Source organism: Rhinoraja longicauda, chromosome 23 (assembly GCF_053455715.1).
Source record: "Rhinoraja longicauda isolate Sanriku21f chromosome 23, sRhiLon1.1, whole genome shotgun sequence".
NCBI lineage: Eukaryota > Metazoa > Chordata > Chondrichthyes > Rajiformes > Arhynchobatidae > Rhinoraja > Rhinoraja longicauda.
In genome coordinates, this window is record NC_135975.1 from 20,990,272 (window position 1) to 21,013,600 (window position 23,329).

General features: G+C 39.8%; 1 protein-coding gene across 4 annotated transcripts in view; it reads right to left on the reverse strand.

The window, feature by feature from the left end:
• The window catches only part of tbc1d22a (TBC1 domain family, member 22a), a 171,369-nt gene that overhangs the window by 54,267 nt on the left and 93,773 nt on the right, over positions 1 to 23,329 (reverse strand). For all 4 annotated transcript variants that reach the window (XM_078419804.1, XM_078419807.1, XM_078419806.1 and 1 more), the window contains 2 exons: positions 20,413 to 20,540; positions 3,893 to 3,988 (listed from right to left, as the gene is read on the reverse strand). In XM_078419804.1, the coding sequence (XP_078275930.1) occupies positions 3,893 to 3,988; positions 20,413 to 20,540 (224 nt within the window). The remainder of the gene's footprint in view (positions 1 to 3,892; positions 3,989 to 20,412; positions 20,541 to 23,329) is intronic.

The following is a 23,329-nucleotide window of genomic DNA, read 5'->3' on the forward strand; positions in this document are numbered from 1 at the left end:
GAAATTCAGACTATTGATATTTAAATGCATAAATTACATTCATGCCACTGAATAAAATCTGGAAATAGGAAGCAATCTCGGTAAATTGCACTTTAATTGGATTGGCAGTGGAAGAATACGAACATATCAATCCCAATACCACTGATCGACTTAACAAATCCTCCCAGTCAGCCGTAGGGACAGAGTCAGAACCATTGGCCTCATGATTACACCTGCCACTTCAATGACCTGATGGTAAATGGAATGAGAAATGCAAGGTTTAGGCAGTAAATGCTATGGTAATAAATAAAAATGGCTTGATGAAGAAAAAGGTAAATAACCTAGAGAATTTAAGATATAAAAAAGTGAATTTACAGGTTACAATAAGAAAAGTGAAGCTTATAAAGATAAATTAAACCATATGTCCATAATAAATTGGAACAGGAGCATGTCATTCTGCTCTTTAAGCCTCCTTCACCGTTCAATAAGATCACACCTGATTTGACATTCCTCAAACACACTTTCCTATCTTTTCCCCTTAACCTGCCTTTCCCCCGAATAGAAACTAACAATTTCAGCCTTGTAGAAACATCAGGTTCATGCCTCCAGAGTTGTCTTTGGCAGGGAGTTCTGAAGAGATTCTACCTCAAGAATGTTCATCTCGGTCTAAATGGATCTTCCTTATTTTGATATTATGCCCTCTGGTTCTGGATTCCGACCAGAGAGGAAATACCCTCTCAGCATTTAATCTGTTCATCCTCCTAAGAAACATAAATGCTTCAGTGAGATCATTCATCTCAACTGCAGAGTAAAATCTCACCCGTTTACCCTTTCTTCGTAGGGCAATCCTTCTATACCTGGATCACCAAATGAAATAACATTATTCTTTGAATATGGAGACCAAAATGCTCTGGATGTGGTCTCGCCATTACCTTGTACAGTTGCAGCAAGATTTGTTAACCTTGTATCTTTTATATTAAAATAAGGGCTAATATCCTATTCGATTTCATGACTACTTACTCAACTTGTGTTTCTTGCTCAAGGAGTGCTAAACTCTTGTGCTGCAGCTTTTTCAAGCTTTTCCCCATTTATATATTACTGTTCTTTGAACAATGAACTAATTATATGATGACTGTAGATTTGCTTAGTTTAACCAATTCACCAGTTCATACTGGTGGTCCCAGCACTAATTTCTATGGCACTTCATTGATTAACAATTGTCTTGTCTTTAGACCATCAGAACTGTATATCAGAGGAGTAGGCCCTTCAGCCTACAACGTCTGTGTCGAACATGGCACCAAGATAAACTAAGCTGCCTGCGCATGATCCATATCCCCTCCATTCCTTGCATTGCCAATTTAAAAACCTCAAATACCACTATTGCATCTGTATCCACCACCATCACCCTGGCAGCATGTTCCAGGCACCCTCCATCCTCCATGCAAAAAATATGCCCTGCACCACTCCTTTAAACTTTGCACCTTTCAGTTAAAGCTGTCTTCGTGTCGTTGACATTTCCACCCTTGGGAAAAGTTCCCAATTATCTACCCTATATTATACCTCTCATAATTGTACATAGTTTTTTTTAGGTTTCCCTTCAACTTCTAACATTCTAAAGGAAATGATCCAAGTTTGCCATGACCTTTTTCATTGTTAACTCCTCTGGCATGACCTCATTACCCGTAACTATTTCCCCAGTCTCATTCAAGCCTCATTCTCTCTTCCTTATCAGATATTTAAAGAAACTCTTACTGTCCACTTTTGTTCTAACCACAACTTGATCTTTATATCAAATTTTCAAATTCTTGCCAATTCAGAGTTTGTTCTAGCAGAAAACTCACATCAGGGTGCAAGGTACATCAACATATTACAGTCATCCTTAAAGGTCAAAAGGCTACCATAGTTCTTAAGTTAGTAGAAAAAGCACAATAAGGACTCCAGATTCGTTTCAACAAACCACAGTTCTAAGTAACATTGTCCATGAAAACCTGACTACTATCATTGATGTGCTATATTTTTTTCTCTTTTAACAGATGAAATCCCTCGACAGTAGTCCAAATATAAACCTGCTTTTCACTGCATTCATCACCCACCCTATCGAGAGCTGTCATACAGGAAATGTCAATTTTAAAGATATGTTGCGGAATCAATTGAAATCCTGGAGCCTGATAAGACAGTTTCAACTACTCGCCAAACACCTTCTTCTTTAACTTGCTTCTTTAAATTTGGTGTCACGACGAAGAGTTTATGGCAAGGCCAGATTTCTTATCCAACCCAGATTATCTCAGGAGCATGGTCCAATGTAGATTGTCAAATGAGTTTCCTAAAATTGTAGAAAACAAAGTTTACTTTGATTAATTGCTGTATTTTGCAAAAGGCAGCAGGTATATTTGTTTCTTTGGTGGGATGAAAGGAGAGTGGAACAGCTTTAACTCCATAAGTGTACACAAAAAAAAATCATGTCATTGAATTATGTACCTACAAGTTTGGAGAGTTATGCTGTTACGGACATATTGTATACTGTAGTCCATTGCTCTAATCCAGTTACATGAGTAATCTGACCAAGTGGTCTGCTACAGAAACAAGCAGGTCTGGGTTCTGGAATTACGAGGGCAGATGCCATGCACCAGGAATGGTTGAGAGGAGGTCAAAGACACTGGAAGGGGCTGACAGAGACCAGAAATATGGAGGTGCTGGATGCACATCTTTTTACAATCTAAAAAAATCGCAATCAGAATCAGAATAACCTTTATTGTCATCCAAAAAAACAAGTCTTTTGGACGAAATCCCATTACCCACAGTCCAACGATAAGAGCAATAAAAATAAGCAATTACACACACAATCACAAATCAACACAAAACAAAAAAAAGAAACATCCATCACAGTGAGTCTCCTCCAGTCACCTTCTCACTGTGATGGAAGGCCAGAATGTCTTTTCTCTTCCCCTGCCGTCTTCTCCCGCTGTCAGGCTGTTGAAGTTGCCATGTTCCAGGCCGTGCCGGAAGGTGAAAGGTCCGCAGCGGGCCAACCCAAGCCCCGCGATTCGGGGCGAGCGAAGACGCTGCTGCTGCCGGAGCTCCTGATGTTGGCCCCCACCCAGGGGCCTGCGAGCCTCCGATATCCATGCGGCCTACAGCCGAAGCCTCCGGAGCCTCCGAAGGCGAATCGCAGCTGATCCCGCAGCGCCACCACAGCCTCCGAAGGCAGCCAGCTCTGCAGATGGTAAGTCCGGTCCGCGGGCTCTGCGAACCAGAGCCCAGGTGGTCCCAGGTGGAGGCCGCCAGCTCCAGGTGTTTGGCCGATGGTAGGCCGCAGCGGGAACGGAGACACGACCCAGAAAAAAAAGGTCGGGTCTCCGTTCGGAAGAGACAATTTTACAATTCCCCCACACATAGTACACAACCACAAAAAACACTACATCACAACTAAACATTACAATTAAGACAAAAAACAACAAAAAACACAAAAGACAAACGGACTGCAGGTGAGCCGCAGCTGCTGCGCAGCGCCGCCATTTTGCCTGTATCAATTACATCAAACGTAGCAAAATAGTGTTAAGCAGCAAACAAAGTATGACTTTAAATCATTGGCAGGAATTATAATTTAATTATGTACAAAGAAAAAATGATTTGCTTCTGATAATTTAATTGCTTTTACACTACGGATTTGAAATAAACAAATTTCACTATCTAATTTTAAATGTTTAAATGTAACCTATTTCTCTCAAACACTGGTCCTGAAGTGATCATCAACCTCTCAATTTTCTAATTACACCAAAAGTAGATTTTGAAATTAGTTACTTTACAGAAATAAATAGCCTTATTACATATTACATCAATTCCCTTAAATTTGTAAACTACAAGGTTTGGAGATTGGAATTGTTAAATGTGTAGAGAGAAGGCAAACTCTCACCTGAAAGTCTTTCTCTTCCAATAGTTCTTTTCTCCATCGGACAAGGAAGGCAGCACAAACGTACAAGTGGAAGTGTGAGAATCCCTCTGGTTCAGACTACAAGACAAATACATTGTTATTTTTTCCTGCTAAAATGATTTGCTTTGTCTTTTCCTCTAATTTCGTCTTCATTGTTTCCCCAACACTGATTTTAGACAAAAGGAATAAACAAATGTTTCATTACTCGTGCACATCCATAGTGCTTTTGCCTAGTTCATGCAGCTAATCTTAGTAAACTGAATGGGCTATTTAACAGTAATGTCTCCATGATCACCTGTGAAATGAAAAGGAACACAAGGTCCTCAAAACAAAAACTAGGACACTCAATGCTTTTAATCTGATCAGTTACTTATTCACAACTGGTCCGACAGAAAATAGTCCCGAAATAATAAATCACAATGATACTTCAAGAGTAACACTAACTCCACCTGCATTTAGTACTTGCAATGGAGTCACAAGCTTACTCAACATCACCAACATTCTGAGTAAAGCAAAGTCAAGATTGTAAACAATTATGAACTTTACTTAACAGCTGACAAATAATTTTAAACCATGGTGCATGGTAACAGGAAGGCTGGAAGTATCAGCATTCCTTTCTCTCTCTCTCTTCACACTTCAGGGAGATAATGGAGCTTAAAAGCCCAGATGTCCAGAGTTAGGAACAACTTCTTCCCTTCTGCTATCACACTTCCTTCACACTCCATTCCCAGAGGTGCTCCATACCCATGTTTTCAACTCTATCTCAAGTATTCCGTTATTGTACTTTTATATTTTTTGCACTGCTTTTCACTGTTTACTCTGGGAGCTTCATATGAATAGGAATTTAATTTAATTATGGCTGTCTACAATGAAATAATGCAAATCAGTACTCAAAAAGCTGAGTTTAAGCATTGTTCACCATTTGTCTCAGGTAGAAAAACTGTAATGCTGCTGATTGTAGGATTGCAACTTAGATTGGTGATAAAGAATCAACTGCATCATCGCTCAAAAATTGTGCTCTCATTTGGGACAAAAATTATGCTCCAAAGATTTGTTCTAATAATTGCTAGATTCACAAACATAGAAGTCGAATTAATTCAAATAGACTACAATGATACAAAAAGTCAATATGTATCTGAAAAGGAATGAGACAGCTCACAGTCTTATGGGAAACTGAGGGAAATCATTCTTTAGAATATGAAAACACAAATAGAAAACAATTCCATGGTAGTGCAAGAGGTGGTCCATAGTACTCCTTAATGAGGAAGGATATGGGTTTTGTGCAGGTCGGTTTGAGAACCTGATGGTTGTGGGAAAGCAGCTGTTCCTGAACCTGGTCGTGTGGGACTACGGGGTTTCTGACCCTCCTGCCCAATGGTGGCAGCAAGAGGAGGACATGGTGGGGATCCTTGATCATGGATGTCACCTCCTTGAGGCAGCAACTCAAGTCGATGTTTTCGATGGTGAGGAAGTTTTAAGTCACTGAATTTACAACCAAAAAGAGAGGCAGTGTACCCACAAAGATGAAACTGGTTCATGAAATATGCATTGGATTCAGAACAAAGTGTCTGTGACCGAAGATAGGTAAAAAGCTAGTTTTAGAACCTCAGCAGTACCATCATCATTCAACAAAATAAAACCTTCCAGCATTGCCCATATTCTGAGAATAAACATGTAACTTTAGTAACTATGCTTCTGCCAGAAAAGTTTTAGTAGACTAGTTTCCATTTAAATCACGCACTGTGTCTCATTCTGAAGCACTTTAAAAAGTCATAGAATATTCAAAGCTTCTATTAAATGGCTGATAGCACAAAATGTCTCTGATGACTAAAGCACCAATTAGATCATAAAGAAGCAAACAACAAAAAATGAGTAGCTGCTTACGTGGTTTAACCGAAAAAAAACTCAAAACTCTTCGCAAATGAAGCTCCCTACAGACATTGTGACTTAAAACTTTTTTAAAGAACATCTAGCCCAAATCTTTTCCAAAATTCAATGGTTGAGATCATAAAGTGAACATACATTCAGAAATTAAAAATTAAATAATTAACTAGACTTTCTGAACAAAAGTTAGTGCTGACATTGGACAGATTCTATGCGATAATAAAGTCAACACTGCCAGCATTAAGAATCATTATATTCATAGTGTTCAGAACATTGGGATTTCCCACTGCTTGCATTCAAACACAGAATCCTGCAATTGCTAGAGTGATTCACTGTTGGTCAGCAGACTGTGCTAAGACTCTATGCCTCTCTCAACCAGAGAGGGGATAGAAAGGCTGAGAAGTAATGGAAATGGAACAGATGTCAACTCTTTAGTCAGAGGGTGGTGAATCTGTGGAATTCATTGCCAGACGGCTGTGGAGGCCAAGTCAATGGATATTTTTAAGGTGGAGATCAACAGATTCTTGATTAGTGAGGGTGTCAGGGGTTATGGGGCGAAGGCAGGAGAATGGGGTTGAGAGGGAAAAATAGATCTGCCATGATTGAATGGCGGAGTGGACTTGATCGGCAGAATGGCTTAATTCTGCTCCTATGAACTATGTGGAGTGGAAATCATGGTTAGGTTATAAGGCAAGGATCATGGAAGTACTGTTTTCTGCAACTTCCGGAAAAAACCCCCAATTCCATTCATCCAGCTTCTCCACCTCTATATCCCCACCATGTTTTCTCATGGTGACAACTTCGACATATCTCAGCATTGTGTCCAAGCAATTGCAAATGTATGAAGGAAGGGGGAACTGCAGATGCTGGTTTACAAAAAAAGACAGTGCTGGAGTAACTTGTCTCTGGAGGAAACATCTCTGGAGACAATGGACAGATGACATTTTAGGTCGGGACCTCTCTTCAATCAATCTAAAGGGTCCAGATCCAAAACGTCACCTGCCCATTTTCCCTAGAGAAGTTGCCTAATTTGCCATGTTATTATAGCACTTTGTCTCTTTTTAAAATATTTATATTAATCTATTTCACACTTCATAACCTTCAAACTGGTGGGTCAAAATTTGCACAGCCTGCACTTGACAGGGGGACTGTTCAGAAATAGATGCAATTTAAAAACTGTATTATACAACATGCAATATTGTTCCAAGTATCTATGCTATGATGCAAGCACATTTAATTGCCAAGCCATGAGTATAATTGAAGTCCAGGCAGCAAAACATTCATACATAATTTAGATTTCATTCTTTTGCATTTTAGTAATTCGAGACGAGCAAATAGATTTAACAGAAGCAATAACCTTATCTGCATTTGTATATTGGTTTAAATTTAACAGCGTAACTTTCTAGTTTCACATCTATAACAATTAGCAGATCACAAAGTACAGTTGAACGATTGATTATTCTTTAGACAATAAAGCTAAAAAAATAATGATTCTTTAAAAGTTGCTTGTGGGTTCATTGACCGAGCCCTGGAACCACTAGATCCCTTCCCCTGGACCATGCTGCCTCTTCCACTGTGATCCTAAGCTTTCTTCCGATGGGAGACTGGCTCCCGGCTCATCAGCACACTGTGGATGAGCATTGTGCAGTGCAGGGCACACAACTGAATGACAAAGAATGATTTTGAAAGCAAGGAAAGCCGCACCCCCATCCTCACCAGCCTCAATTTAAGCATTCAACATACCTTTACATTGAAACATGAAAACTCCCAGGAATTAAGAAAACATTTTAATTAAAAATGTTATAATTTTACGTCACTAAAACCGTTCACATAGATGATGAACACTGCTAAACTAATTGAATTAAATTGAAAGCAAAAGCCAAACCCTCTGCTTGCCCTGCAGCCATTTCTACTCCGTTTGCACCCACAACTGTGCAGCCAAGTACAAAATCCAATTCAATTTACAAATTAACGGATGACACTACCACAGTGGGCCGGATATCAAATATTAACGAGGCGAAGTACAGGAAGGAGATTGAGAACCTCGTGACCGGGTGTCAAGACAAACCTTCTCTCAATGTTAGCAAGACAAAGGAGGTACTGATCGACTTCAAGAAGCGAAGCGGTACATATACCCCAGTCTATATTGATGGCACCAAAGTAGAGATGGTTGAAAGCTTCAAGTTCCTAGGAGTAAATATCACCAGCAACGTGTCCTGGACTATCCACATCGAAGTAATCCCCAAAAAATCACACCAAAGCCTCCAAGTCCTTAGAAGGCTTAGGAAGTTTGACATGTCCCCAACAACGCTCACCATCTTCTACAGATGCGCCGCAGAAAGCATTTTATTGGGATGGGTTGGGAACAGCATGGGTTGGAAATTGCTCCATCCACAAGAAATTGCAGAGAAATGTGGAATTGTGGAATATCGCACAAACCAACATCCCTTCCACTGACTCCATCTACGCTTCACGCTGCCTCAGCAAAACCACCAGCATAATCAAGGACGAGTCTCACTGCAGTCACTCCCTCGTCTCCTATCAGGCAAGGGGTACAGAAATGTGAAAATGTATACCTCCAGATTCGGGGAGAGTTTCTTCCCAGCTGTTATCAGGCAACTGAACCATACTATCAACAACTGGAGAATGGCTCTAGAAATAGTGGAAGCATTGGAGATCATTTTTCAATGTTCTATAGATTCAGGATCAGTTCCTGTGGATTGGAGGATAGCAAATGTTATCCCACTTTTTAAGAAAGGAGGGAGAGAGAAAACGGGTAATTATAGACCAGTTAGTCTGACATCAGTGGTGGGGAAGATGCTGGAGTCAATTATAAAAGACGAAATTGCTGAGCATTTGGATAGCAGTAACAGGATCATTCCGAGTCAGCATGGATTTACGAAGGGGAAATCATGCTTGACAAATCTACTGGAATTTTTTGAGGATGTAACTAGGAAAATTGACAGGGAGAGTCAGTGGATGTGGTGTACCTCGACTTTCAGAAAGCCTTCGACAAGGTCCCACATACGAGATTAGTGGGCAAAATTAGAGCACATGGTATTGGGGGTAGGGTACTGACATGGATAGAAAATTGGTTGACAGACAGAAAGCAAAGAGTGGGGATAAATGGGTCCCTTTCGGAATGGCAGGCAGTGACCAGTGGGGTACCGCAAGGTTCGGTGCTGGGACCCCAGCTATTTACGATATACATTAATGACTTAGATGAAGGGATTAAAAGTACCATTAGCAAATTTGCAGATGATACTAAGCTGGGGGGTAGTGTGAATTGTGAGGAAGATGCAATAAGGCTGCAGGGTGACTTGGACAGGTTGTGTGAGTGGGCGGATACATGGCAGATGCAGCTTAATGTAGATATGTGTGAGGTTATTCACTTTGGAAGTAAGAATAGAAAGGCAGATTATTATCTGAATGGTGTCAAGTTAGGAAGAGGGGATGTTCAACGAGATCTGGGTGTCCTAGTGCAGCAGTCACTGAAAGGAAGCATGCAGGTACAGCAGGCAGTGAAGAAAGCCAATGGAATGTTGGCCTTCATAACAAGAGGAGTTGAGTATAGGAGCAAAGAGGTCCTTCTACAGTTGTACCGGGCCCTGGTGAGACCGCACCTTGAGTACTGTGTGCAGTTTTGGTCTCCAAATTTGAGGAAGGATATTCTTGCTATTGAGGGCGTGCAGCGTAGGTTCACTAGGTTAATTCCCGGAATGGCGGGACTGTCGTATGTTGAAAGGCTGGAGCAATTAGGCTTGTATACACTGGAATTTAGAAGGATGAGGGGGGATCTTATTGAAGCATATAAGATAATTAGGGGATTGGACACATTAGAGGCAGGAAACATGTTCCCAATGTTGGGGGAGTCCAGAACAAGGGGCAAGTTTACGAATAAGGGGTAGGCCATTTAGAACGGAGATGAGGAAGAACTTTTTCAGTCAGAGAGTGGTGGAGGTGTGGAATTCTCTGCCTCAGAAGGCAGCGGAGGCCAGTTCGTTGGATGCTTTCAAGAGAGAGCTGGATAGAGCTCTTAAGGATAGCGGAGTGAGGGGGTATGGGGAGAAGGCAGGAACGGGGTACTGATTGAGAGTGATCAGCCTTGATTGCATTGAATGGCGGTGCTGGCACGAAGGGCTGAATGGCCTACTCCTGCACCTATTGTCTATTGTCTATTGAATGGGCCTTAGCTACTATCTACCTCATTGGAGATCCTTAGACTACCTTTAATCGGACTTTATCTTGCACTTACATTATTCTCTTTATCACGTATCTCTACACTGTGGACGGCTTGATTGTAATCATGCAGTCTTTCCGCTGACTGGTCAACAAAAAGCTTTTCACAGTACCCGGGTACACATGACAGTAAACTAAACTAAGTTTTAATGGGATCACTGTACCTGTGCAAGGTACCTGATTTCCCAGTCTGTGACCAGGGAAACATGTATAGGCTTGTGCTGTTCCATTGGACTTCCTGGTGAAGACACCAGTGCAATGGAAGAGTAGCCTGAAGCACTGACAGAAGAGCCGATGCCACAGCCATTTTTGGCCCAAGCTAGTGCTAGACCGCAGGACTTGCATGTAGAACCAAAACTAAGCCCATGGCAATAAGTTTTTTTGAAATTCTCCAGGAAAAATTATAAACAATGAAAAATAAGTTCTAAGAACTTCAGAATTACCAAACAGCCACTTGTAGGGATCCAATTGCTTTTAACCAAGGGCTGAAGACTGGCATTAGATAAAACCACACTCCATGTCCCAGGATGTGCTGGTTACTGGATGGTGAATGGAGAGGAGGGGACAACTGATGGGAACACGAAAAGAACAGAAATTGAATTAATTTAGGATTATTGTAAATGGATCCTTGAGGGCGAACGTGAATTAAAATAGATTCTCCCTCATTCTTTGCTTGGTACTCAAGAAATACATCCAACCAATAGAAATATTGAAAAATATATATTGCTTCAACTGATAACTCTGATCATACTAACGAATTGGAATTGAAAATAAGACCACTAAATGAAATCTAGAAATAAAGTAATATTAAAATTGATAGGGGATGCATTCAAGTTTCATTTAAATCATAATAGAAAGATACTGCATGAGTAAATTCAGTAAATGTGCTACAACAATAAATTTACATATCCTGCCTGATTTTTAAGTATTTATTTTTCTTTTGCATAGTATTTATTTCATAATTGATCCAAAAATTGGCCAGTGAGTGTGGAAAGGAACTGCAGATGCTGGCATATAACAACGATGGATACAAAGTGCTGGAGCAACCCATCCTTTTCCTCTAGAAATGCTGCCTGATCTGCTGAGTTACTACCTAGTGGGTTATGGCTTATCCAAAACAATTCATTCTTTACATTGATATTACATTCATTGTTAAGTTTATTTTGAACCCGATTTTTTTTTTAATTGCCAATGCATGCCGAATTTACTGGTCGGAACAATTAAATTATGCAACAGCCTAGTCATTAATGATGCAAAGCAAAATATTACCGCCCAAACATCCCTACAGCTCATAACTTAAATTAAAAGACTTTTTCATTGGTCTATTATAGAATTAAAATGTCATTTATAGACCAGAGAAAATTACAGCCATTCCCAGTTGCCCAGTAGATCAATAAAAGGGAGCATTATACTTAGTGGTATATATTTGAAATAACTCAGGAATAAAAAAGACAAAATGCACAGTGGCCAACAGTAATGATATTAAATTCTGAAATAAAAACAGAACAGTGGAAGAACTCAAACATCTGCGGAGGCAAAAAGATGCAAGTCGATGTTTCGGGATGAGACATTGCATCAAGACGGAGACAGAAGAAAGATTGCTAGTATATAGTGGTACGTGTGCGTGTGGGGGGAGTGGGGGGGGGGGGAAGTAGATGCTCGTAGGCAATTGGTGAAACCAGATGGGTTGGGGATAATGGCAAAGTCAAACTAGGCGGGGGAAGTGATGTGTTTGAGACTCTTTGCTGACAGGTATGGTTAGATGGGGAGGGGGTGATGGACTTATGGAACCAGGTGGGGAGGGGATCAAGGGGGTGAACAAAGGGACAGCACTCACTGGAAGATGTTCCAGATTGGGGAAGCCGGAGTTGGACAGGACTGCTACGTTCAGGCACCACAAGGAGTTTGACATGAGGCAGAAGCTGTAGCTTCTCCCTTTTCCCATTGACACCGTCTGAACCATTCAATGGATCTAGAAAGCTTTGGGCCGGTTGGCCGACTAAGCAATGACTCTGTGAAATGGAGAACATAGCCTTATATATGTCCCTTTGGCAAAGCAATCTTGCCCTTAAGTCCTCAATCGTATTTTCTTTGTTTTGGCCAGGAGGATGTTGGGGGAGGAAGAGGTGGGGGCTGGAGTTCCCAACGTTTCTTTTTGCTTTGATTTGGTCCTGGTGACTAACGTTTGTGAGTGTTGGGAATTCAGATCAATGGCATTGAATGAGAGCAAAAGAAACACCATTCAATAGCCATCAAATTATCATTTGACAAATGACAGATTCAAAAACATCAATCGAGTCTTTGCAATGATGAGGCAGGTCATAATATCACTAACATGTGCAGCCATGCTGCTGCAGGAAATCAAGAAATTAACTATTACCCTGGTAAATACAAAAGCAAAATCGTGCAGATGTTGGGAATCTAAATCGTTAACTGGAAATGCTAAACGAAGCAGGTCACACAAATTTATCAAGGGAGATAGAATTATGGTCCAAGTCAATTAAGTTCATCTGAACGGGTTCGCTCACTGATTGAATCAGAGTGACACAGTATGGAAACAGGCCCTTCGGTCCAACTCGCCCACACCGGCCAACAATGCCCCAGCTACACTAGTCCCATTTGCCTGTGTTTGTTCCATATTCCCTCCAAACCTGTCCTATTGTGTTTCTTAAATGATGGGATAGTCCCAGCCTCAACTGCCTCCTCTGGCAGCTTGTTCCATACACCCGCCACCCTTTGTGTGAAAACGTTACCCTCTGATTCCTATTAAATCTTTTCCCCTTCACCTTGAACCTATGTCCTCAATTCCCCTACTCTGGGCAAAAGACTGTGCATCTACCCAATCTATTCCTCTCATGATTTTGTACACCTCTAAGATCTCCCCTCATCCTCCTGCGCTCCACCGAATAGAGACCCAGCCTACTCAACCTCTCCCCAGAGCTCACACCATGTAGTCCCGGCAATGTCCTCATAAATCTTTTCTGAACCTTTTCAAGCTTGACAATATCTTTCCTGTAACATGATGCCCAGAACTGAACACAATATTCTAAATGCAGTCTCACAAACGCCTGCAACATGACCTTCGAACTTCTATACTCAATATCTGACTGATGAAGGCCAAAGTGCCAAAAGCCTTTTTGCCCACCTTATCTACCTGCGACTCGACCTTCAAGGAACCATGCACCTGTACTCCTAGATCCCTCTGCTCCACAACAGTACCCAGAGGCCTACCATTTAATGTGTAGGTCCTGCCCTTGTTTGACGTCCCAAAATGCAACACCTCACACTGCTCTGTATTAAATTCTATCAACCATTCCTCCGCCTACCTGGCCAATCAATCCAGATCCTGCTGCAATCTTTCACAACCATCCTCACTATCTACAAAACCACTCACTTTTGTATCATCAGCAAACCTGCTAATCTTGCCCTGTATGTTTTCATTCAAATCATTGATGTAGATGACAAACAGTAACGGACCCAGCACCGAACCCTGAGGCACACCACGAGTCACAGGCCTCCAGTCTGGGAAGCAACCTTCCACCATTACCTTCTGCTTCCTTCCATGGAGCCAATTTGCTATCCATTCAACTATCTCTCCTTGGATCCCATGCAATCTAACCTTCCAGAGCAGCCTACCGTGCGGAAACTTGTTGAGCGCTTTACTGAAGTCCATGTCTACAACATCTACAGCTCTGCCCTCATCAATCTTTTTGATCATGTCTTCAAAAAAATCAGATTTGTAGACAACCTCCCACGTACAAAACCATACTGACTATCCCTAATCAGCCCTTGCCCATCCAAATGCCTGTATATCCTATCCCTCAGAAGACTCTCCAGTAACTTACCAACTACAGATGTCAGTCTGAAGAAGGGTCTCGACCCGAAACGTCACCCATTCCTTCTCTCCTGAGATGCTGCCTGACCTGCTGAGTTACTCCAGCATTTTGTGAAATAAATACCTTTGATTTGTACCAGCATCTGCAGTTATTTTTTTAAACTACAGATGTTAAGCTCACCAGCTTATAGTTCCCAGCATTTTCCCTGCAGCTCTTGTTGAAAAGAGGTACAACATTTGCCACCCTCCAGTCTTCCACCACCTCTCCTATATTTAAGGACGATTCGTAAATTTCAACCAGGTCTCCCGCAATTTCCTCTCTAGTTTCCCGCAATGTCCTCGGATATATCAGATCAGGCCCTGGAGATTTGTCTACCTTGATACACGACAGTACCTTCAGTACTTCTTCGACAGTAACCCTGACTGCTCTCAGTGACTGCTCCACTTTCCTCCATCCTACTGTCTTTCTCCTCGGTAAATACAGAGGAGAAATAAGCATTTAGGACCTTGCCTATCCCCTGCAGCTCCACACAGAGGTGACCACTTTGATTCCTGAGAGGTCTCACTCTCTCTCTAGTTACCCTTTTCCCCCTTATGTATTTATAAAATCTTTTGGGATTGTCCTTAATGCTACCCGCCAGAGCTATCTCCTGGCCACTTTTTGCCCTTCTGATTTCTTTTTTAGTTTACTCCTTGGTTCACGAAACTCCTCCAGGGATGCACTTGATCCTAGCTGCCTATACCTGTCCCATGCATCCTTCTTGTTTTTAACTAACTTTTCAATTTCCCTCGTCAGCCAAGCTTCCTTACATTTGTCTGCTTTGCCCTTCACTCTCACGGGGAGGTACACATCCTGAGCTTTCTTCAGTACACTTTTAAAAACATCCCACTTGGCCGATGTTCCTTTCCCCGCTAATAACCTGCTCCAGTCAACTTGAGCGAGACCATCTCTCATACCCTCAAAGTTGGCCTTACCCCAGTTGACCATTTTAACCCTTGGACCCTCTCCGTCCCTATCCATAACTACCTTAAACCTAATCGAACTGTGGTCACTGGTCCAAAAAGGCTCCTCCACACACACTTCATTAACTTGCCCTTCCCAATTTCCCAATACTAGATCCAGCGTTGCCCTCTCACATGTGGTGGCCTCCACATACTGCTTAAGAAAACTCTCCTGAGCACTTTTGAGGAATTGCACCCCATATGAACCCTTCACACTATGATTTTCCCAGTCTATAATTGGGAAGTTAAAATCCCCTCCTACAACAACCTTATTTAACCTGCAGCTGTCTGCAATCTCCTGGAACATTTGTTAACTAATTGGTCAGTAACACCATCACATTCCGTTTTTATGTCAGCACCACTTGCTCCATCTCAATGTTTGACACACATTTCAAAAGATATTATCCGATTGATATTTCTATATGACCCGAGTCTCAGAATAACATTTTTGTATTGATTTTAATGTCTCACTCTAACAGCTATGAAGAATAATTCCTCTAATAAATGTAGCTGAGGCACGTTGTCAGCCACAATCTTATTGAAAGCAGGGCACGCTTGTGTGACCTTTGATTGCTTTTATTTCATATGTAATGTTCTTAAAATATCAATAAATCATTGAGAGTTGCAATACAAAGCTCCTAAAGGGCAGGAAATAACCAAAATAAAATCATTAAAGGTACAAAATTAAAATTACAGGAAGATCAAAAGGGAAAATCTTGCCTTGACACTGGTGGCCATGGTGACCCAAGAGCACTTGGAAGAGGGTGTAGAGGAACAAAATGGATCAAATGCAGTCCATGCAAAATTTGGTCGTTTTGTAAGATAAGGAAATGGTGGGCACATATTTCAGTGCAGGAAGAGGACTGAATATTGCACTTCCTAATGCTACAACTTACTTGGCATTTCGCCAGCCTTGCCTGCTGATTCTAAATTGTGCTATTTATGTCCCAAAGTGGTACTGTCTCGTCAATAAGTTGTACTCAATATTCATCTTGAGGGGTTTGTACGTAATTTATTTAAAAAACCATTTACCAACATATTTTGTATTAAGGAAAACATGACTGAGAAATGATATCATTGTGCCTCTTGTAAGACTTGGGATAAATACATCATAACCCTTATTAAAGGCAACAAAATTAGTCTAAAGAAAGAGGTAATAATAAAGAATCTAAAAATACAGAATCATGAACAATATTATATTGCGCATATCCCTTAGAAATTTGAGAAGGTTAAATAATTAGATCAGGGTGGATCCAGCAAATATAATTTACTTGAAATATTCAAACAATGATTAAGACTTACAGAATTAATGGAACTGAGTTGGCAGAATTGGAAATTGGCTTATGAACAAAAAAACAAGGCTGATGAGAACTGGACAGCACTCTATCTGGAATTAGTAAAGCTTAATGGGATAATATTCTCAATCCCCTGCTGTTTACATGATTAATTTATACACGCTGAAACAGGTAATTGCAACAACGGGGAAGTTGCTGACGATGCCAAGTGGTGTGCTCAGGGGAAATGAAGGGGGCTAGGACTGTGAAATGGGTGAAATTAAGGGAAGCAGTGAGGGGAGGGGGAAGACACGGAAGTAGGACAACAAGGGAATGAGAACATATCCATGCAGCAATTGTCCTGGACCTCCTTTCCACTGCACCATCACCTTGCTCTGTCAATTCATGTGGTAAAAGTGCGTGCAACAGCCACCCACATCAAAAGAATTTATGCACAAACATGTTTCTATCCTCAGAAATGGAGTAAATGCAAGTCAACTTCATCGCCAAAGGAGGGAGGAAGCAGCGTTTATCATTTGAGAGGGGGAAGCACTAAGGAAATTTGGACAAAGTGGATCTTGTTAGATGGATGTATCTTTGTATAAACTGCAAGGATAAATTAGACTTAACCCTGGTTTTTTTTTAAAAAGATACAACAATTACAACTCCAAGAACTAATGTATTCAACCACGGCAATACCTTTATTTAAAATAATCCAACGGGTAAGTGAATTGCATATTTGCGGATGTAATGGGAATCCCTTCATTGAAGAGAAAAATAAATAAAGTGCAGCCATTAAGAAAAATGGCTATAGCAACTCGAATAACATATCAGCAGTTACTTGTCTTAACTTCAGTTACCGCAGAGTTCACCGAATTATAAGTAGAACTAAAGTCGAGAATGCTACCATGGACTCGCATAGAATACAGGATTGCAAACAGATGTGAATCTACATTCTAATGTTTAATTGAATACACAATGTGTAAATTTCTCATCACATCTTCAAACAGCGGCACAGTGGCGCAGTGGTAGAGTTGCTGCCTTACAGCTAATGCAGCGCCAGAGACTCGGGTTCGATCCTGACTACGGGCACCGTCTGTACGGAGTTTGTACGTTCTCCCCGTGACCTGCATGGGTATTCTCCGAGATCTTCGGTTTCCTCCCACACTCCAAAGACGTAAGGTATGTAGGTTAATTGGCTGGGTTAATTAAATGTTTTTTAAAAATTGTCCCTAGTGTGTGTAGGATAGTGTTAATGTGCGGGGATCGCTGGGCGGTGCGGACCCGGTGGGCCGAAGGGCCTGTTTCCGCGCTGTATCTCTAAATCTAAATCTAAGCAAACCATTGGTCTTTTATATTTGTTAGTTAATTGTCCCTCTTTCCAGATCATGAAAATTGTTAACTGAACACCAAATCAGTGAACTTCAGTTACTAAATAGTTGTGAGACACGATTAATCACCGTTTAACATGGATTCTGGAAAGTTTCTCCCTCAATTGGTTAAAATTTGTAATGATGTTATCGTTAATTGAAGTTGGCAGCATGAACATTGAGGTTAGTCACAGAGTCAGAGTTGTTCAGCACAGAAATGGCCCATTTCACCCAACTTATCCTTGCCAGCTGTGAAGCCTTGTTCACTAATCCTATTTGCCTATATGAGGCCCAGATATCTCTACTCCTTTCCTATTCAAGTACCTGCCCAAATGCCTTTTAAACATTGTAATTGTTTGTCTCTTCCATTTCCTCTGGCAGCTCGTTCCACAGAACCACCTCCCTTTGTAAGAAAAGGTTGCTCCGCATATCTCCTTTAAATTTCTCATCACACCTTCAAACTGTACACTTTAGTTCGAGACTCTGACTATCTCCTTCATCTATGCCCCTGATAATAATTTTATAAACCTGTCTTAGGTCTCCGCTCAGCTTCTTATGCTCCAGGGGGAATAAATGCAGCCTATCCAATCTCCCCTTTTAAGTTAAGTACTCTATTTCAGGCAACATCCTGGTGAATCACTTCTGAACTCTTCATAATGTTACCACATCCATCCTGCAGAGGAATGTCCAGAACTAATAATACTCTATGCGTAGCCTAACCAATGCTTTGTACAGCCAGTGTGGCTTGTCCAGCACGTTGTAGAGCTTTAGGTTTTAATAAAGCTTTAGTTAAGCTGCTGCACAATAAATTACTTTATAAAAGAAGGCTCTTGGAGATAACAGGCCAAAACCTAGCTTGGCAGGACAAGGATTGTTATTAATGAGTACTTCTACATGGAAATCGATCACAAATAGAGTTCCAGAGGGATTCATGCTGGACAATTGCATTTCACAATCCATCTTTTAGATCCAAATATGTGGATAATGGCTGCAAATTCACAGATGACATCTATGAGGATCCTCAAGGAGAAATAAAAGCAAACTGATTTATATGCAATGGCGAAAGTGTCAACTTTCGTAAACATAATAAAACAGTGCATCATACACATGGTGCAACCCAATGCCAAGGATACAAGTAGTGTGTTAAAGTGAAGTATATCAAGTAGGAATGCAAGGCAATGTTTTGCTTATTACTGAGGCAAAGGAAGCATCAGGATAATTCGACAAAAAAAATCTAAAGCTTAATTTTAGTTCACCTGCATTGTCATCTGAAACAGTGTGCAGTTTTTGTCATTGGAGTTTGTGACATTGAAGCAATGGAAAATGATATCCAGCTGAAAACCCCTACTAGTCAGGACCCTTTCCTGATGATTGCACTGAAATATTTGCAATGATTTACAATGGGCCTGTGTGTAAAAAAAAACTATTATATAGGATAGGTGAAAACAGACAGCTATGGAGGTTTCTTCATACAAAAGCCAGCTAAAGAATATGGACAGTTTTTTAGTAGATGAGTGCAGATTTAGTGGAATAAATCAGTTAAATAATCCACAGAGCATGTATCCCACTGCAGTCAATGTATATACAAGGCAGTCCAGACTTGGATCCATTTTTTTATGGCAAAGCGATCATCTAGAATTTCCTTCAACAGTGGATGGCTTGATTGTATTCATGTACCGTCTTTTCACTGACTGGGTAGCACACAACGAACAAGCTTTTTGCTGTAGCTCGGTAATCGTGACAATAATACACTATTATTATTGTGTATTAATTCCTTAAACTTCTTCCCTACCCAATCTGTCCATCATCATCAGCATCAACAATTTCAGTTGAATTGGATTACATAGGTACAGGAGAATAGACTTGCGAACTGAACACTGAATTTTTCAACTTCAGATAACTTGCTCTCTTGCGTTATTAGAACAGCTGGCTTTTGCCACTTGCCATTCCAGTTCAGTTTCTATTTTTCTTTTTCAGTTGTATATTCTGGCCTGCTAGGCCTGTTACACTGGTTTACGATTAGCAATACAATACAGACCAAAAAAAAATTTGTTATCTGATTTTAACTGCCATTTCATTGCCACGTTTAAATAGGTCTCACCCTGTCAGTGATTTGTTCTACCAAACCCTTCCTTGCTACCTAAAAATATCCTGTTTTCTACCTTTCCCAATTCAGATAGAGAATCCCAGGCACAAACCATTAACGAATTTTCTTTCCACAGAAGCTACCCAACCTTCTGAGATCTTCCAGCACTTGTTTATGTTTCATTTCACAATCTACAAAGAAAAATGAATGGCTCCTCCACAAAATCAAGATATTGATTAATTTATAACAATTGTAGAGATCATTGGGAGGTTTTTTTTATGCCAAATTTAAAAATATTGTAATCCCACCCAGATATTTTAGGATGTTTCTGTCACTTAGTCCAAAGTTGAAGTGATGAAGTCAGACTGCTCCTTCAGTTTGTCAAATTTTACACCAGTCACTGAAATGTTCCTTTCACAGGAACAACTGAATGGTACTTCATTGTCTTTGAAGGGCTTTGAGCTGATAGGAATTTCTGGAAGGTCCTCACATTAAGAGCAGTCATTCTTTTGTTGCTGTTGACAATGCCAAGTTTAAATTATTTAACTTTGTCATTAAAGATACTGTATCTGAATTTAACGAGTTAATCACTTTACCTGCGTGTTCCTTGTAGCAAACGTTAGTTAAATGTTCTTCTAATTCCATGACTATGTTTACATCAGAACCAAAAAATGAGTAGAATCTAATTTGGTCAACCAGGGCTAAGTAAAGTGATGTGCCATACTTAATGCAGTTAATGCTTTTCAAGTGCTCAGACTGCTGTCGTGAATGTTTCATTGATGTGGGTAACTGTAAAGAGAACATGAGCTCACCTGATAAGTGTCCCATAGCCGGATGGTACACCGCAGGGGAAGCTCCCTCATCAGTATGTTATTCATCCATCGAAAAGCAAATTGCAGGTATTCAACTTCTGCTTGGTGCAAGTGTTTATGTACTTGCTCTGCAAGGAAAAAAAAAAATCAACTTTTTTTAATGGGACTCAGTAAAGATCAATTTAAAAATCTGCTACATGTTAAACCATGCTAAAATGTAGCTTGTAGACGAAGACAAAAACAGAATTATTCTCCAGATTTAAAAAAGAATAAGATTTTTTTTCCTTTATATTTCCATTCTTTCTCCATTCTTTCTCACCTTTACTGCAATATACCACCAAGCCCAAATGAGCATTTATCAAGGATGAGTCGAGGCTGGCTGCCAGCAAGCTCTTTCACCATAAAGGCATCACATCCATCTGACATTGAGCAACATACACATGCTTTATCTCTTCGATACATCGCTGACTAATGATAAAGAGCAGAAACCCAAATTAATCTTTCTCCTCCAAAACCAGTGGCAATTAAGCCCGATTTCATCTCCCTTCTACGATGAGCTCATTCATCACAATCAAAAGATTTTCTGATCTGTGTGGGTTAAATACACTGGCTGCCACAATTACCCAATAATTCAAGGGAAATGAATTGCTCATGTACTTCATGGGTTGCATTTCTGGCTTGCCATATAAATTAAATTACAATATTACAATAAACTAAACTTAAACTCGCATCAAATCCACTCATTGCTTAACTTGATTTTGCATGGGTGCAGTTTTTTGGTTAAATCCTCCAAGAATCTGTGGAGAGCTCCTAATACTTTGAATTCAACCATTAAATTCCATCACCTTATTTAAAATTAAGACAATGCACATATAATTGAGATGACATAAAAGGATTGTCCACAAACAACATTTTCTAAATTTGCCCCAGAGAAAAATTCTTAAATCGACAGAATTAATGCAATAAAAATTAATATTTTTCAAAACGATTGTTAAGTAGGAAATAGAAAAACAGGAACTGGTTCTCAACAACTAATAAGCTAATATTAATTTCTCCTTGAGTATTATATACCCAGAAAGTGACAACAGGCATTTACATCTAAGATGATGTGGCCAAACATCCCTTGTCTGCAATCTTCTCATACGCTGCAATTGATACAAAAGATATAATTGGAATTTCAGTCTAAAAATAGTTATTTTCAAGCTTAGTTCAGAAAAAGGAATAAAACTGTTGAAATTCCTTACCCACAGGGGATTAGACACTATCAGCACAAAATTAAACTGACTACATAGAGCGCCAAATGGTCAGATTATTCAAGTTAACAACAGATTTAGAGAATCTCAAGTGAATAATTGTTCATCTTTCTTTGTGATCTTTGTATCCCATTTGAGTTTTGCTGTTAACAGAATCATGGGTTTAATTAATTTTAAATCAAACACCTGTAATATATGATTATAAACAAGTAGATAGAATTCAAATGTAAACATTGTAAAAATATGAATTTCATCCATAAAACATTGGCAAAATGGAAGACAGATTTGATAATCAAAAAATATTAGCCAAGGACTTTTGAATTAAACGTTTAATATTTAGACTTGTGGTTATCTCTGAGTAACAGCCCAGTTTCAGGAAAGGAAAACCCAATTGCTCCCAAGAAATATGATAAAGATACACTAGAATATCACCTCCTACACAAAACTTTGATTTTCTGTTCCATAAATCCACACATTGACCTTAATCACGTGGCTACAATGTAGTACCCAGCCAAAATGGCTTCCTCAAAATACAAATGTACAAAGCATCAACTAATCAACATTCAGTGTGGGCATACAGGATGCTAGCAACACTTTCACAAAACTAAAAAATTACAAATGTTACATGACTGAAGAAGTTGTGGTACAATTGTAGATTACACGGATATGTACTTAAGGCAAATAGAGTTTTTATTCATTGATCGTTCATTTGCAGGAGGGAAAAGGCCCAACCACTTTACTGCTGCAATCTACATGTTTTCCATCAATACAAAACCTGACATTTTTCAAATTCAGAGATAAGTCTAAGCTAAAAATAAACAGGTACATGATCAGTAGCTTCTAACTTCATTTTCTCTGCATGATCTTCCCAACCCTTATTTACTCTGCTACATCCATTTGAGTCTTCAGAGACTGCTGAATCTCTCGAACCTTCAAAGAAAGTATAAAGCACTTCTTCATGATTTAAACTTGCAATTTATTTTTGCAATTAATTAATTTAGCAATGAACACATTTGAATGATCTTGAGACTTGCCATATACTTCAGGATATTAACCTGAAAAAAGTAAACATTGCTGGATAAATTGTGCTAATGCTTCTTATGTGCATTTCCGTCATTATGTAAATGCAAATACTTCATGGTAAAAATGCTAGAGAAGGTAGAAAGTGGAAGTGTTTGCAAACAGAAGAGCTAAGAATTAGTAATACCAATGTTAACTGAGGATACCAGTCTTCTGTATTGGCAGCTATGAATTACTATTAATCACATTTTTGCATTCAATTTCACTTATGTATGTGCTGTTATGTTTGTGTGCCATTGTATGTTCGTTCTTAGTACCTGAACTGATGTACAGCACTTTGGTCAACGTGGGTTGTTTTTAAATGTGCTATACAAATAAAATTGAATTGACTTAAATGATCGAATATTTTCTAGAATCAAAAGATTCAAAGAATCCATGTGAATCAATGTTAAAAATTCCATTATATAGTTCAGATAATTTTAATAAAGATATGGGCACAGAGGTGCCTTGATTTGAATAATTAAAATAACTAAATTATTAATCCGAGCAAGTCAATAACTCTCTGAAAGCGGCAACAGAGGTAGACAGGGTGGTAAAGAAGACGTATGGCATGCTTGCATTCATTGGTTGATGGGTCGAGAAAA